The sequence below is a fragment of the Globicephala melas genome, chromosome 1, assembly GCF_963455315.2.
Source record: "Globicephala melas chromosome 1, mGloMel1.2, whole genome shotgun sequence".
Classification (NCBI taxonomy): domain Eukaryota; kingdom Metazoa; phylum Chordata; class Mammalia; order Artiodactyla; family Delphinidae; genus Globicephala; species Globicephala melas.
Window position 1 is genome coordinate 46396718 of NC_083314.1, and position 18156 is coordinate 46414873.

The 18156-nt window shown below is 39.8% G+C and overlaps 1 protein-coding gene across 10 annotated transcripts in view; it reads left to right on the plus strand.

Annotated features, from left to right (window-relative positions):
- COLGALT2 (collagen beta(1-O)galactosyltransferase 2) overlaps positions 1-18156 on the plus strand; it is a 147916-nt gene that overhangs the window by 100165 nt on the left and 29595 nt on the right. For all 10 annotated transcript variants that reach the window (XM_060295498.1, XM_060295500.1, XM_060295508.1 and 7 more), the window contains 3 exons: positions 3455-3561; positions 12880-13012; positions 14130-14257. In XM_060295498.1, the coding sequence (XP_060151481.1) occupies positions 3455-3561; positions 12880-13012; positions 14130-14257 (368 nt within the window). The remainder of the gene's footprint in view (positions 1-3454; positions 3562-12879; positions 13013-14129; positions 14258-18156) is intronic.

An 18156-nucleotide genomic window follows, 5' to 3' on the forward strand; every position in this document is an offset into this window, starting at 1 on the left:
CCATTCTGGAACATTCTTTGCTTTATTTTCTGTCTGCTGTTTTTCCATGGGAAAAGACTGGAGGGCAGAGTTTAGAGGACAAAGAAAAAGTGAAAAAAGAAAACTATTCTAAAATTCTCCCTTCAGCAGGCAAGAACTTCATAATAGTGCTCTGAGAGTCATATTTATTATTAAGTTTCAATTGTATAAAGAATGAAGCAGAAATATAAAGAGATGCCTGTCTTAGTAATATGCACAGCAGATACTTGGTGGGACCAGAATTGTGACTCCAAGTCACTGAATCCTTCATGGGTCCCTCATGTCACATAACTGCTGATCAGTGTTCAGGAGCTTGGTGGTCTAGAAGCTAGGACAGTGCCTCAGGAATCCACAAACCGAGACAGAACTTTTCTGTGAATTTTGGATATGTTATAAGCCAAGCTTTGTGCTGCATGCTCATTGCCATTGATTAATTGAAAGAAAATGCCCTGTTTATCCCCCTGTACTATGTCATACAGGACCCCAAAGTACAGCCATCTTAAATTGCTGCTGGAACTGGAAATTGGAATTTATTCTATAAAATTTATTTGCAGGCAGACTTCAGGAATGGAAAGGAGTATTTCATGAATATTAAGTGGAAAGGAATTAGCAGCTATTATGCTATTTCCACAGAGGGCAGGATGAGACAAGATGACTTTAAGTGTGGTAGAGAAGAATTAGACTAAAGTGTACATAGTTTTATAAACAATCAGGGCTGCAGAAAAGTTGGACCACCCAGGCACTGAACCCACTTCCACCTATTACTACAACTTTCCTTCCCTGCAGCTCTCACCAGCTCTCAGGTCTCCAGGTAAAAGAACTCAAGGGTCTTTACATATATTCGTTTTTCCCTTTATAAACACATTCCAACAAGGATCAAATCAGAGCAGATACAATGGGACAAAAGCAGGATCTTCTAGCTCTGGTCTTCCATTTGGAAGGACTGGGTCACTCTTAGAAGCCTTCTGGAAAAGGCCAGCTCTGTAAAGGATGCAGATAGGGGGACTCTACTCTCCTGAACCCTGGTAGTCATCTCTGTGTTTGGAACAGAGATAGGATAGTGGAAAAAGGGATTTTCAGGGGCCTTTTCAACCTTCCCAGTACTCTGTGACCTTGTTGGTGGTGTCTGGGCTGCATTCGGCTGTGTGGCTTTTTGTTTGTTTACTATTCACTAAGTATGAGCGAGCCGTCTGTGTTTTTCCTTCATGGCTGCAATTTTTATTGCACTTGTCCTGGCAGGTTTGTTATTTACTAAAGTCTGCCCAGACTAGAGGTCTTGGATCTGTGGGGACTTTTTGTTGTATTTCTGTCAATTTTTTGTTTTTTGTTTTGTCTTGCTCTCCTGGAGTGACCTCAGGTAGCTCCGTGTGAACACATGAGGAAATGCCCATTCCTTTCCATAGCCATAAAATTGGGAGATGGAACATGGCCCATCACAGTATGATTCTAAACAGGAAGAAAATGAAATATAAATGAACATGACTCATTAAGTTTTAAAATCCCAGGTAACAAGGCAAATACAGTCACCACAGAAATTGTTTTTTAAAAAATAATTGCCCAGTTATAGGGGTAAGACAGGAATAAAGACACAGACCTACTAGAGAACGTACTTGAGGATATGGGGAGGGGGAAGGGTGAGCTGTGACAAAGCGAGAGAGAGGCATGGACATATAGACGCTACCAAACGTAAGGTAGATAGCTAGTGGGAAGCAGCCGCATAGCACAGGGAGATCAGCTCGGTGCTTTGTGACTGCCTGGAGGGGTGGGATAGGGAGGGTGGGAGGGAGGGAGACGCAAGAGGGAAGAGATATGGGAACATATGTATATGTATAACTGATTCACTTTGTTATAAAGCAGAAACTAACACACCATTGTAAAGCAATTATACCCCAATAAAGATTTAAAAAAACAAACAAATAATAATTGCCCAGTTAGATAAACAACCGAGGTAATGAAATCATGACGTACCTAATCCACTTTGCTCTGATTCAGATGGATGATTTCTTCAAAGAGGACATCTTGCTCCCCCATCAGTTCTTTGCCCAGACCTGTATAAATGGATAGAAGTGAGAATATTTTGTAAGGAAGAGTTGAAATTTTAGTTAATTTAGCTTTTGATCCGGTAAAACATATAGCAACTCGATGATTACATTCAGAACGACTGTGTGAACCACAGCTTAACCCCCAGTAAAGTCTGAACTCCAGCCTGCTTGTAAGACATAGTTTCTTCCTTATTCTAGACAGCATAATGCAAACTTTATCATAAACCACATATCATAGACATTTTAATCTGTACTGGTCTTGAGAGATGAGGTTGTTCAACTCCCTCTTTTTACAAACAAGGGAACTGGACCCTGGAACATTAAACGTCTTCCTCAAAGTCATCTAGATGGGTCATTAGGATGAAGCCAATGTCATCCGTCTTATTCCTGGAGGGTTCTCCTTTCCCATGCTATTCAGTATTTCTTACTGGTAGCTAAAGTCTCCCTCTTTTGCAGGACTAGTTTAATGGACAAAGTGAGTTTATTACTGCTCGTAGAAAAGAACCTTATTAAAGCACATAGATATCTGTAATAACATTCATGAGCCTTTGGGTATTTATTTGGCTCCTTAAATCTGGGAATAATCAGGCCAGCCTCATTATCTGTGTAACTCCCTGTAGTAGCCTCAGGATATGTGTGTGTTTAGTGCAGTCATTGGGAATTTAGGGGCTAAGGTGAGGGGCTGCAGGAAGACCCAGTCCTCATGCGGGACAATCTGAATGCACATTTTGGGGACTTCATGGACCAGTATGTGTCCCCTCTATAAGGTTTCCCTCAGATCCACGTGATGTGGAAATGATGCCTTTTCCCAAAGGGCTACCACCAAGTGCAGGACCCTTTCTCTCTCTACTTCTTTCAGAAAAATTCTAAGGGAGTTGAAAACTTCTGGTAAAAAAGCTACTCAAATTAAGACCTTGGTAATTCAATTTGGAACCTTTGGAACTAAAAGGAATTTGTTAAGACTAGATTTTTCTTATTCTTTGAATGACTTTAAATTTTTCTACAGTGGATATAAATGATAAGAATAGCTAATGTTTTGTACCCAGGTGACAGGACCAGTATTATCTCAGTTTTACAGATGATGAAACTGACGCATAGGAACTGGTCCAAGGCAAACACTTAGTAAACTTAGGTCTGCTGATGAATCTAACCATTTGCCAAACTGCTTCCTACCCCCTTCATCTCATATGTTTTAGGTTTGATTTACCTTTGGCCTCCTGAAGAATAACTTTTTGACCTGATATGAAATATAAAGAAATCTTCACCACAGTTTTCCCTGTCTTTTCCAATCCTTATTCCAAAACTTGGTTCATTACATTTACTTTACTTTTCAAATAGCCTAGAAAAAGAGTTGACTCATCTGTGTTTCTTTTCCTGTTTTCTTCCTGCATTAGATTTTCATGATAAACCTGAAGCGTAGAAAGGACAGGCGGGACCGGATGTTACGTACCCTGTACGAGCAGGAGATTGAAGTCAAGATTGTCGAGGCTGTGGATGGAAAGTGAGTCGGGGTTTTTCCTCGAGCCCTTGCAGATGTGGTTGGAGTGGGGATGCACCCTCTCTGACAGAGGTTTAGTCTTGGTGGGAGGAATCTGCACTCATTGCAAGATAGACACGTCTTCACAGTGCAGCCTACTTTGGGAAAACTTTATGACTCATAGCAGCTTATATATGTTAATTTCACCGAGTAGAGCAGAAATCCACTCGCCATCCAGTGCTCTCTGATCTTCATTATGCTGGAGGTTTGCACTGGTTGTGATTTTCCACTGTCTCTGGGGGTTCTTCCAGTGGTTGTGGTGGTTTCCAGCCCTGTAGTGCATTGGAAGGTATGCGATCAGAGTTGCATTCAGAGCCTGATTTAGAGCAAAGCGTCTAACCTTGGGTGACCTGAAGAAAATAAATGGAAAAACTGCATAACAGTCTGTGTCTCCTGTTGCATGAGATGCTTGCCACAGTCTGCCTGGGCTGATCACTTTTCCCAGGAACACGTCGGGAAAGTCACATAGGGTACCCAGTTAGATTCCTTCAAGGGTTTTTGTTATTAATGTTGTTTTGCTTTGCTTTGCTTTTTTATTTGACACGGTTATTTCAAGGCATAGATATTTGCAAAACCTGCAATTCCATGTTATATGTGAATTTGGAATATGAATGGCTCTAAGGAGTATGACTAGAAGCTTTTGTGGAAGTTTTTATGACTCCTTTAGAGAATCTCATCAGTGTTTCTCAAAGTGTGGCCTAGACACCCATGTCAGAGTCCCTAGGGGCTGGTTAAGAGGGCAGCTTCCTGAGTCCCCGAGCCGCTGAATTATGATCTGTAGGGAATCTGCATTTAAGAAGTCTCAAGGTGATTCTTTGGTAAGGTTGCCACATAAAATACAGGATACCCAGTTAAATTTGTCTCAAACATTGCACGGGTCTTATTTATACTAAAAAATTACTGTTTATCCAAAATATAAATTTGACTGGACATTCTGTGTTTTACTTGCTAAATCTGGCAACCCTATTCTTGGATGCACTAGAGTTTGGGAACCACTGTTTCAAATACCTCTAATAGCCCCCATCTCCTTCATAGGCCACACGGACCAAGGAAAACTAGTTGAATTGTGAGAGTTTTTTATATACTCTGGATACAAGCCTCTTGTCAGATATATCATTTGCAAATATTTTCTCCCATTTTATGTCATCTTTTCACTTTCATGATGGTGTCCATTGAAACACAAAAGTTTTTAATTTGATGAAGTCCAGTTTATATTTTTGTTGTTGCTTGTGCTTTTGGTGTCGTATCTAAGAATCCATTGTCAAATCCAAAGCCACAAGGACTTGGTTCTGTGTTTTCTTCTAAGAGTTTTATCTTTTATATGTATCTCTTACACATTAGATCTTTGATACATTTTGAGTTAGTTTTTTATATGGTGTAAGGTAGGGGTCCAATTCATTCTTCTGTACATGGTTATCTAGTCCCTGCACCATTTGTTAAAAGACTATTCTTTTCCTTTACTGAATTGTCTTGGCAACCTTGTCAAAAAATAATTAACTCTAACTATAAGGGTTTATTGCTGGATTCTCAATTCTGTTCCACTGATGTGTACACCGGTCCCTATGCCTCACAGTAGCTTCTTATGTAAGGAAGTATGAGTCCTTCAACTTTGTTATTGTTTTTCAAGATTGTTTAGGCTATTCTAGGTCCCTCGGATTTCCATATGAATTTTAGCATTAGCTTGTCATTTTCCACACAAAAAAAGACAGTTTGGATTTTAATAGGAATTGCATTGAAGCTGTAGATCAATTGAGGGGAGAATTTCTATCTCAACGATATGAAGTCTTCTGATTCATGATCATGGGATATCTTTCCATTTATTTAGAGCTTTAATTCTTTGATGTTTTGTAGTTTTTAGTGTGCAAGTCTTGCATTAATTTTGTTAAATTTATTCTTAAGTATTTAACTCTTTTTGATGCTATGGTAAGTGGAATTGTTTCCTTAATTTCATTTTTAGATTGCAAATTGCTAAGTGCATAGAAATACAGTTGATTTTTGTATACTGATCTTATATCCTACAACCTTGCTGAGCTCATTTATTCGTTCTAATAGTGTGTGTGTGTGTGTGTGTGTGTGTGTGTGTGTGTGTATGGTCAGGCCATTCAAGATGGCTCTTCTCTTGCTCTTTGTACATCTGCTTTACCAGCCTCTGCTTCACTCACATGACTATCCAATCCCCTTAATTATAGGGCTTAATCAGTAACTGCCTGCATGTTTGCCCCTGCCCCAGCTGCTGGTTTCCCTGGTAACTGATGAGAAAGCGTGATGTTAATTCCCCCTATAAATGGTAAACTCCTCCCTGGAGTAGCGGAGATTTCTGCGGTGTCCTGCCTGTTGTCTGCTGCACACAGTGGAGTGATGTTCCAGGACTGTTGGCTTCAGACTTGTAAGATCCCCCTGTCTGGTAAACCACTGATGTCTTTGTGGCTGTGTCTGGGCTCTTTCTTCAGTCTTGAGGCTGGATAATTATAAAGCTTGCAGACCTACGGGGTGCAGTTCAACAATTGTCGAGCTAGCCGGGAGGCTGAGGAAACTCCTGTGAGCACCAAAATGTTGGGAAATAAGGACAGGTAACGACAAGTTGTGGGGGTAATCCTGAGGTGGCTGTCCACTAGCACATGGGGCCCTGTGGCTGCTGTCCTTGATGAATGGGGGCTGTCAAGGGAGCCTGGATGGTCAAATTGGGACCCCAAGGTGTGGTATCCTACCAAGAGTGATGGAGGAGAGGAAGAAGATTGGGACGAGGTCAGAGGTCCCTTGTCCCACAGGATACAGATGGAGAGCAGCTCCTTTCCCCAGACTGGAGGCAACTGACCACCCTGAGAGATGTCTTTCTCTTCCATTATACTGATGATGTCCTGTTAACCTCAGAGTCTCTGACCAGTTTAGAAACATCAGCCCCATGCTCATGGCTCATCTGACTGCACAGGGATGGCTAGTGAATACAAACGCTTTGTTTAGTCTGCAACATGTTACAGCAGGTGGAAGACATTACAAAAGGCCTACCGGAGTCCTGGAGCAACACAAAAAACCACCCTGCAGGATCTAGAACAGCCGTGCAGGACATACAGGAACCCCATGGACATCGATGGAGACCAAGGAACCCACTTTACCGGCCATGAAGTTGAGAAATGGGCTGATAAAAGTGACATACACTGGTATTTCCACCTGCCCTACAACCCCACTGCTGCCAGGCTAATTGAAAGGATAAATGGACCATTTAAACAGCAACTGAGATGGGAAACTTGCCCTCTCAAGTTTCCAGGAGGCTAATTCAAGCCCTACAAACTAAAACTGAACATCCCAGGAGCTATCATCCCAGTGCCTACGCCATGTTAACCCTGAGGCAACTAGTCAACACCATCCAAGTTCAGCTGTTGACCACCAACGGACCATTGCCAACTATCGGTCAGGACAATAACTCACTTTTGCCCTTCCACAGGATCTACCCTCAGGGAAACACATTATAAAATGGCCCTGGGACTGGCAGATAAGTCCCCGGTGGTTTGGATCTGCCGCCCTGTGGGCAGTAGGATTGGAAAGATTTCACCTAGCTTCTACCCGGCCCCACCTGAGACTACTAAGGTAATGAATCAGGACGCCCTACTGGAAAAAGGCACCATTATATTATTCTTGTGCTCTGTTGTTATACCATCTCTGTAATTCAGCAGCAGCTGGGCTGTGGGGACTGAAGGTGGACAGGCTGTATGGTACAGCAGGCCAGGCAAAAAACCACAGGCGAGGGTATGATCTCAGAATGCTGTTACTGCTTATAATTTGCTTAATGGTCATAATCTCCCCTGTATTGTGCCTGTTGAAACATCACATTCCATCCCTAGCCTCAGTGGAGGGAATCTGTTTGAGGACTGGGCAAAAACAGTGGCCTTACTGCAAACTGAGTCGGATTACTGGGTCTGCAGTAAGATGCCAGAGAAAGCTGACCTCGTTAATGTGACCACGCTGGGGACGACTGCAGACTCTCACCTTCTTCCTGTCCTGCGAGCCAAGCCCCTGGCTTACTCTTGGTACTCCTTAGCTGCTGTTGTTTGTGTTGCATTTGTGGTGCTTGTTTGCAGTGCACCTCTGCATACCTGAGCCCAGGGATATCTCAGAAGAGGGGCAGACCAAGACTGTAAGGGTCGTGCAGGGTACTTAGGGGTGGAGTGTATGGTCAGGCCACTCCAGATGGCTGCTCTCTTGCTCTGTGTATATTCTCTGCTTGACCAGTGCCGGCTTCATTCACATGACTATCCAATTATCTTAATTATAGGGCTTAATCAGTAACTTGCCCCCTGCCCCAGCCACTGGTTTCCCTGGTAACTGATGAGCTCACCTGACGTCAATTCCCCCTATAAATGGTAGCCTCTTTCCTCTCCTAGGTAGCAAAGATTGCTGCTGTGTCTTGCCTGTTGTCTGCCATACACGGTGGAGTGTTTCTCCAGGACCTTTCGTTTCAACTTGTAAGATCCCCTGGCCAATAAACCATTGGTGTTGCTGTCTCTGTCTCTGGGCTCTTCCCTCTTTCTTGAGACCAGGCAATTACGAGGCTTGAAGGCCTTCAAGGTGCAGCCCAACAGTGTGTGTTTTCCTTTGGATTTTCTCTATACAAGGCTATGTCATCTGCAAATGTAGATAGTGTTACTTCCTCTTTTCCAACCTGAATATCGTTTTATTTTGTTTACCCAGTTAAGTTACCCTGGCTAGATCCTCAAGTACAATGTTGGATAGAAGTGATAAGAGTGGACAGCCTTGACTTGTTCCTGATACTAGGGAGAAGCATTCAGTCTTTCACCATTAAATACAATCTTAGCTGTGGAGTTTTCACAGATGGCCTTGATTGGGTTGTGTGTTTTTTATCATGGAAGGGTGTTGGTATCTTAGTTTGGGCAGCTGTAACAAGTTACCATAGACCAGGTGGCTCAGATAACATTTATTTCTCGAAATTCCAGAGGCGGGGAAGTCCTAGAGAAGGGTGCCAGCATGGCTGGATTACAGTGACAGACCCCTTCCTGGTCTGTAGGTGGCTATCCTCTTGTGCCTTCATACAGCAAAGAGAGGAGAGAAAGCAAGCTCTTCTTATAAAGGCACTAATCTCATTTATGAGCATTGCACCCTCATGACCTAAGTCCCCACCTCCTAATAACATCAACTTGTGAACTTGGGGGGAATATAAACATTTAATCCATATACAGTTGGATTTTTGTCAAGTTTTATGTCTATTGAGATGATCATGTGATTTTTGTCTGTTAATAATTAACAGACAAACATCACATGACTTTTTTTCACATGTTAAATGAACCTTGCAATTCTGGGATAAATCCCACTTGTCAGGATGTATAATGCCTTTTATGTGATCCTGGATTCTGTTTACTTGTATTTTCTTGAGGACTTTTCTATTTATAGTAATAAGGGATATTGGTCTGTAGTCTTCTTGTGATGGCTTTTTCTGGTTTTGGTATCAAGATAATACTTCATAGAATGAGTTGGGAGGTGCTCCCTCTTCTATTTTTGGTAAGAGTTTATCAAAGATTGGTGTTAATTCTTTAAATGTTTGGCAGAATTCTTCAGTGAAGCTCTCTGGTTCTGGACTGTATTGTGGGACATTTTGTTTTACTAATTCAACCTCTTTACTTTGTTATAGGTATATTTAGAATTTCTATTTCTTGAGTCAGTTTGTATCTTTCTAGCAATGTGTCCATTTTATTCAGGTTATCTAATTTGTTGGTGTATAATTATTCATAGTATTTTCTTATCCTCTTTACTTCCATAAGGTCAGTAGGGATTGCCCCCTCTTTCTTTCTTCATTTTAATAATTTGAGTTTACTCTCTTTTATTTGGCTAAAGGATTATCAATTTTGTTCTTTCCAAAGAACCAACTTTTGGTCTTATTTTTTCTCTATTTTTCTATTCTCTATTTCATTTATTTCCACTTTAGTCTTTGTTTCCTTCCTTTTGCTTGCTTTGGGTTTACTTTGCTCTTTTTCTAGTTTCTTAAAATGGAAAAGCAGATTATTTGAGATTTTTTTTTTTTTAATCATAGGCGTTTGTAGCTGTAACTAGCCCTCGAAGTACTACATTAGGTGCCTCCTGTAAGCCTTGGTATACTATGTTTTCATTTTGATTTGTCTCAAAATATTTTCTCATTTCCTTTGTGGTTTCTTTAACTCATTGGCTGTTAAGGAGTGTGTTGTTTAATTTCATATATTTGAATTTTCCAAGTTCCTATCAATTTTTAATTTCATCATGATTGTGGAACATATTTTATATGATTTCAGTCATCGTTTTAAGTGTACTGAGGCTTTATGGTCTGTATAGTCTTTATGGTCTAACATGGTCTTAGAGAATGTTACACGTACAGTTGAAGAATGTGTATTTTGCTGCTTCTGGGTAGAGTGTTCTATAAATGTTAGGTCTAATTGGTTCTGTTTCCTGGCTAGTTCTATACATTACTGAAAATGGGGTATTAAAGTCTCCCACTATTTTTGAATTTTCTGTTTCTCCTTTTAGTTAGGTCGGTTTGTTTCATGTTTTTGGTCTATTGTAAGATGCATATGTATTTATAATTATGTCTTCCTGATGGATTGACTCTTACCATTATAAAATATTCTCCTTTGGTAATTTTGTCTAAATTTTTTTGTCAGATATTACAGCAGTATAGCTCCTCCAGCTCTCTTGTGGTTGCTGTTTACATGGTATATCTCTCTCTATCCTTTTACTTTAGACCTATTTGCCTTTGAATCTAAAGTCTGTCTCTTGTAGATAGCACATAGTTGGATCGTCTTTCTAAAAACTCATTCTGCTAAGCTCTGTCTTTGATTACAGGGTTTAATCCATTCACATTTAATGTGATTACTGATAAGGTAGGATTTACACCTGCTGTTTTCTATTTGTTTTTGATACATCTTATGTATTATTTGTTCCTCTATGCCTCCATTCTTATGAGGCATAAGAATGTCCATTCTTTTATGTTTAAAAGATATTTTCTACTTTAACATTTTAATTCCTTTGTTTCTTTTCCTATATATATTTTTAGTTATTTTCTCAGTGATTGCCCTGCGGATTACAATTAACATCTTAATTTATAGCAATCTAGTTCATATTAATACCAACTTCCTAGAAGAAAACGGGGGAATAAACTCCTTGACACGGGCTTAGGTGATGAGTTTTTGGATTTGACACCAAAAGCAAAGGTGACAACAACAAAAAATTAAACAAGTAGGACTGTATCAAACTAAAAAGCTTCTGCACAGCAGAGGAAACCATCAAAATAAAAAGGCAGGCTACCAAATGGGAGAAAATATTTGCAAGTCATATATCTGATAAGGGTTTAACTTTCAAAATATATAAAGAACTCGTACAACTCAACAGCAAAAAAAAAAATCTGATTTAAAAATGGGAAGAGGATCTGAATAGAGATTTTCCCAAAGAACACATACAGAATACCAACAGGTATTGATACATGAAAAGTTGAGCAACATCACTCATCATCAGAGAAATGCAAATCAAAACCACGAGATCTCCCCTCCCACTTATTGGACTGTCTGTTATCAAATAGACAAGAAATAACAAGTATTGGGAAGGATGTGGAGAAAAGGGAACCCTTGTTCACTGTTGGGAATAAACTGGTGCAGCCACTGTGGAAAACAGATGTTCTTCAAAAAAAATAAACTACCATGTGATCCAGCAATTCCACTTCTGGGTATTTATCCAAAGGAAATTTAAAAACTAACTCAAAGATATATGCACCCCCGTGTTCATTTCAGCAATATTTATAATAGCCAAGACATGGAAGTAACATAGTGTTTGACAGTAGATGGATGGATAAAGAAAATATGTGTGTATCTATACAATGGAATATTATTTGGCCATGAAAAAGAAGGAAGTCATGCCATTTGTGACATCATGAATGGACCTTGAGGGCATTATGCTAAGTGAAATAAGTCAGAGAAATACAAATATGATATCACTTATATGTGGAATCTAAAAGCACACAAAACAAAACTTGTAGAGAACAGATTCATTGCCACAGGTGGGATTGGGAGGTGAATGAAATAGGTGAAGGGGTAAAATGTATAAACTTTTTAATAAAATAAGTCATGAGATATACAATGTGGTGACTACAGTTAATAATACTGTATGGCATACTTGAAAGTTGCTAAGGATAAATCTTAAGTTCTCATCACAAGAAAAATTTGTAGCTATGTAGTGATGAATGCTAACTATACTTATCATGGGATCATTTTACAAAATATTGAATCCTTATGTTGTACACCTGAAACTAATGTTATACGTCAACTAACCTCAATAAAAAAAATACCAACTTAACTTCAATACTATATAAAAACTTAGCTACTATATAGCTTCATTCCTTCCCCGCTCCTTTGTTCTATTGTTACACAAATTATTTCTTTATACATTATTTGCTCTTATTGCTTTATGCAGCTATAATTTAAATCAGGTAAGGGGAAAGTTATAAACAAAAGAACACATACATTATTTGTATTTATTGATACCTATGCAGTTATATTTACCAGTGCTTTTCTTTCTTTATGTGGATTTGAGTTATTGTCTAGTTTCCTTTCATGTCAGCCTAAGGGATTCCCTTTAGTATTTCTTGTAGAGCAGATCTACTAGTGACACTCTTTTTGTTTATCTTGGAATATCTTAATTTTTCCATTTTTGAAGGCTATCTTGACTAGACATAGAATTCTTGGTTGACGGTCTCTTTCAGTCAGCACTTTGAATATATCAATCTTCTGCCTCCTGGCTTCCACGGTTTCTGATGAGAATCAGCTATTAATCTTACTGAGAATACTTTGTATGTAGTGAGTCACTTCTCTCTTGCTTACAAGATTCTCTCTGCATTTTTATCTTTAACCTTTTTTTATGTCCAAAGGAAAGATGTACACATACACACAATTTCTCTTCTGATTCCTTCCTGTCCTCATCCCTTCCAGTGTTTAACAGTATTTAAGCTTTCTGTTAGCCACTCTCCTTCACTAGGAAAATACCTTTTCAAAGTTGTCAATAGTGATGACACTTAAGAACTGTGTCGGGCATTGCGAGGGGTATATAAAGTATAAGACTCTTTCTTGTCCTCACAAAGCTCATTATGCTACCACAACACATTAACCCTGAGGAGCTTGTAAGGAATAATGGGAAACATGAGGAGTCCTTCTCAGTGTGCAGAAAGGCTCCAGGGAATATGCAGAACTCTTCCTTCTGGCTTCTGTGGTGGGGACCTCTCAACCTGTTAATTTTGGGGCATGTTCTGTCTTGCAGGGCACTCAACACAAGCCAGCTGAAAGCCCTGAATATTGAAATGCTGCCAGGATATCGAGATCCCTACTCCTCCAGGCCTCTAACTAGGGGTGAAATTGGCTGCTTCCTTAGCCACTACTCTGTCTGGAAAGAGGTAAATAACGCTTCATTTCAATGTGCAGTTCTTTAATGAGGAGGAGGGAGAGTGGGACCTTGTAGGTGAACTCGGGCCAGATATAAAGTGAACCCATAACTGTTCTGGGAGTGTGCTTGGAAGCTGTCATTGCCTTATGTCTCCCTCTGACACAAGGCCAGTGACAAACAAGGAAGGGTAGCCTTGGTGCCACTTGGGATGATGATAGGGGAAGACACCCACGTTCTGGGGACCACACGCCTAGTGATGCATCCTCATCCTCAGTAGGAATGCCTTGTGTTTATCTAGCATGTCATCATTTATCAAGTGACTCAGTATAAGAAATCACCCAGAAGTCATGTGAGATGGGTTAGGAGAGATGGGCCCATTTTACCCAAGAGAAAATAGTTATCTTGCTCAGGCAAGAAGGGGCAGAGCCAGGACTTGAACCCCTGTCTTACAGATCAGACATTGATAGGGGTGGTATTAAAGTGTGGGGTTCTTAGTTAAGGGTCAGTTCCCACAAGAAAAGAGAGTCCCCAAAGAAGGTCCTCTTGAAAGGGCTTTCTCCCTTTTAATGATCCAGTCTATGCCTATCTTTTTTTGTTCAAGAAACTTTGTTTTATAGATAAACTTTAAATTTTATAGGAAAAAATATGTAGATCATAAGATACTGGCCAACGACATTTCACAAATTAAATAATACAGCCAGGTTAACCAGCACCTACATCAAGAAACTGGTTACCAGCACCCCAGAAGCACAGCCCTTCTCTGCATTTTTTCCTAGCCATCAGTTCCCCAAGGGTGACCACTTCCTGACTTCTAACAGCACAGAATAATTTTGTCTACATTTTTCCTTTTATTATGTGTACACACCGTATGGTTCCATTCAATCTCTCAACATTACCTTTGTGAGATTCACCCATAACTTTGCATTTAACTGTAGATCATTTACACTCATTGCTGTAGATACACCACAGTTTATTTATCCATTTTACTGTTGATGGACTTCTGCTTAGATTCCAGTTATGAGCTACTACATGTTGTGCTACTATACTTTTGACTTTTTGATACCTATTTTTTATTAGATAAATAAGTATCAACTTTTCATAAGGTATCTTCCCACTGGCCTTTACAGGTGATTGACCGAGAGCTGGAGAAGACTCTCGTTATTGAGGATGATGTGCGTTTTGAACATCAGTTTAAGAAGAAGCTCATGAAGCTGATGGATGATATTGATCGAGTCCAGCTGGATTGGGAACTGATGTGAGTGACAAGATGACAAGCTGTTCAAAGAGTACTGAGAGGCTTTCAGTTCTTTCCAAGGGGCAGAGAGCCCCAGCTCGTAGGAGATGCAGCTCAAGCTTCCATTTACCTGGTTTTATCTCCATAAATGTTCCCAGAAACAAGAAGTGAGTAGGGGATAACCATTAGATTTTGCATCTCTATGCTCCTCAGGGTGAGAAAGAAACTTTGGGAGATTCTTTGAGACCTGGAGTCTACCTGCAGATCAGGGGCCTTCAGACTGAGTGTTCACCTGGGAACACAGCAGAAATCCACTCATGAACCAGTGTGGTACATGGAGGGAGTATGTAGAGGGAGGACCCATTCAAGGGCAAGGTTTCTGTGTCACACTTGAGCCTCAGCTCCCAGGAGAACAGGTTTCCTCTGTAGCCTCTGATGGTGTGGGAGGTTTGGAAGGTCAGTGGGAGAGCTCCTGTTGGGGAGGGAAGCTGTGCAAACAGGGAGAACACTGAAGTTGGGCTTAGTGGAGGCTCAGAGGCTGTCTTAGAAAAACCAGGCTCATCAAAGGAGTACTGGCTCCAAACTGACAATTTAGTTAATGCTCGTTGCCTGCTACCTCTGGGAATTGAGCTCTCTCTTTTTCTTTTTATGCTAAGATGACACTTTTTACTTCCCTCCAATGAGGCAGAAAGTTCCCAAGCATTATGTTCACTTCCCAGCTGTGTGTCAAAGGCAGTTTCATCAAATCAGAGGCTGTTCCTTTGCAGCAGCTGCAGCAGACAAGCTGTCCCTGCTCCTACCATCCTTGGAGGGAAACTTAACTATGGGCCCGGGTGGAATACTTGTTCTCTTAGAAAATGTACCATTCTGAGCTCAAAAGAAACCCAGTAATGGCTCAAGTAACCTGTGGGAAATAGACCCAGGACTATGTAATAAAGAGACTGGCACCCTGTCATGTGATTAGATTCTGCACTGTCTCTTCAGATCATTGTTCCTAAAATCCTCCAGAAGTCCCCGCACCTCAGCCTTTCTGAATCTATGGCTCTGCAGCCTGTGGTTAAGGCCCCACAGGCATGGAGCCTGAAAGCTATTTTATGCTTACATGACATGTGCAAAGGTGATTTTCCCTTAAGCCTTGGAATCACAGAGGACTGGACTTGGGCAGTCTAAGGCTTAGAGGTGACATACATCCCAGTTCACTTCCAATTTGGTTGATGCGTTTCTCAGGACAAAGTACCAACAGATCCAAGAAAGAAAAGTTATTGTCCTGGTAAGGCTACAGGAAAAAAAGATGTTTCCTAAATTTCCCGGACTGATCAAGTCAAAATATTTCATTGAAATCTATTATGTAATCATAAAGAATTAGTGGTTTCAAATTTTTCACATCTCATTTTCTGAAATGAATAAAGCAAATGTTATTTGAACTCAAAACATGAAACCAGATAGACTGTCTGTGACTGCAGTATTAAGTTTCTCCAGAAAAAGAAAATAGTAAGTGGGAGGAATAGAACAAGCCATTGAAATCATCTAGGGCAGCATGTCAGTAGAAATATAATGTGAAAAACATCGTTTAAAGTTTTCTAGTAATCATATTAAAAAGATAAAAATAGGTGAAATTAACTTTAATAATACATTTTATTGAATCCAACATATCAAATATTATTTTAACATATAATCAATATTTTAAACGTATTAATGAGATGGTCTATATTCTTTTTTCATACTGTCTTCAAAATCCAGTATGTATTTCATGCATATAACACATATCAATACAGCTGCTAAATTTTCAACTGTTGAAGTAAACTGTAGTCCTACTGAAATAATACATTTTGTCTAACAGAAAATATTATTTTACACATCTTCAATTTTTTAATTACAATTTGAATCTAGTAAAATTAATAAATTGAGCACAAACTCAGTTCCTCAGTCACTCTGGCCACATCTCAAGCGCTCAGTAGGATTTTCTCTTCCACTTGGTACATGAGAGAAATTCAGGCTCTTTGCTCTGAAGAGACATTGGCTGAGAGACAGGTATATTTGTCCTCAGAAGAACTGAAGGTGAACATAGACTTATTCTACAAATCCTAGGATGTTTCGATAAGTGGGATCCCTTGAATGTTGAAAGAGATAGCTTTAGGGCAAAATAGAGCAAGTCAGCTTTACGTAGCAGGTAGGAAGCCGGACCTCCTCAACTTGGTCCAGGCAAGTGGAAACAACTAGGCTCCAGACAAAAGTAATGGATCACAGATGCATGAGTAGACTGGGGAAGGTAGGAATGGCTGAGGGTACATCCTGTGTTGCAGGAGTTGTTCATGGAAGACAGGACCCAGGAGGAAGCATAGGCAGAGCTGGGTGAGAGGGAGAAAGCCAGGCAGGTGTCATTCATTCTCCCCTGGAGGAAACCCCCTTGGGGCTACTCTTGGCTTCCTAGGTCTTTTACTGTGGACTGTATCTTTCCCAAAGCATTTTCTGTCTTGTGTTTACCACCAGAATTTGGAGAACTGTGCAGAAAATATCAAGTCCCCAGGCTGAAACTCTGGTGACTTGAAAGCAAACTCAGGATTCTCACATCTGGCCTTTGTTGTCCCCTTCCAACCACTATAAACACAGCTAGAAATCCTATACCATCTTTGGGAAATGATCTGAAAGACACTTTTTGTCTGAAATGTTTTTTATTTTTATTTTATATTGGAGTATAATGGACTTACAATGTTGTGTTAGTTTCATGTGTATAGCAAAGTGATTAAGTTATAATTTTCAGATTCTTTTCCCATATATGTTATTACAAAATATTGAGTATATTTATTTCCCTGCGCTATACAGTAGGTCCTTGCTGATTATCTATTTTATATATAGTAGTGTGTGTGTGTTAATCCCAACTTCCTAATTTATTCCTCCCCTCCACCTTACCCTTTTGGTAACCATAAGTTTGTTTTCTAAGTCTGTGAGTCTGTTTCTATTTTGTAAATAAGTTCGTTTGTATCATTTTTTTGGATTCCACATATAAGTGACATCATATGATATTTGTCTCTCTCTGTCTTAGTTCACTTACTATGATAATCTCTAGGTCCATCCATGTGGCTGCAAATGGCATTATTTCATTCTTTTTTTATGACTGAGTAATACTACATTGTATATGTGTACCACATCTTCTTTATCCATTCCTTTGTCAATGGACATTTAGGTTGCTTCCATGTCTTGGCTATTGTAAATAGTGCTGCTCTGAACATTGGCTGCATGTACATTTTTGAATTACGGTTTTCTCCAGATTATATGCCCAGGAATGGGGTTGCTAGATCATATGTAGTTCTATTTTTAGATTTTTAAGTAACCTCCATGCTGTTCTCCATAGTGGTTGTACCAATTTACATTCCCACCAACAGTGTAGAAGGGTTCCCTTTTCTCCCCACCCTCTTTAGCATTTATTGTTTGTAGACTTTTTGATGATGGGCATTCTGACCAGTGTCAGTTGATACCTTATTGTAGTTCTGATTTGCATTTCTCTAATAATTAGTGATGTTGAGCAGCTTTTCATGTGCCTCTTGGCCATCTTTATGTCTTCTTTGGAGAAATGTCTATTTAGGTCTTCTGCCCATTTTTTGATTGGGTGGTTTGTTTTTTTGATATTGAGCTGCATGAGCTGTTTGTATATTTTGGAGATTAATCCCTTGTAGTTCACATCGTTTGCAAATATTTTCTCCCATTCTGTACATTGTCTTTTTATTTTGTTTATGGTTTCCTTCACTGTGCAAAAGTTTCTAAGTTTAACTAGGTCCCGTGTGTCTATTTTTGTCTTTATTTTCATTACTTTAGGAGGTGGAACCAAAGAGACATTGCTATGATTTATGTCCAAAAGTGTTCTGCCTGTTTTCCTCTGTTTTATAGTATCCGGTCTTACATTTAGGTCTTTAATACATTTT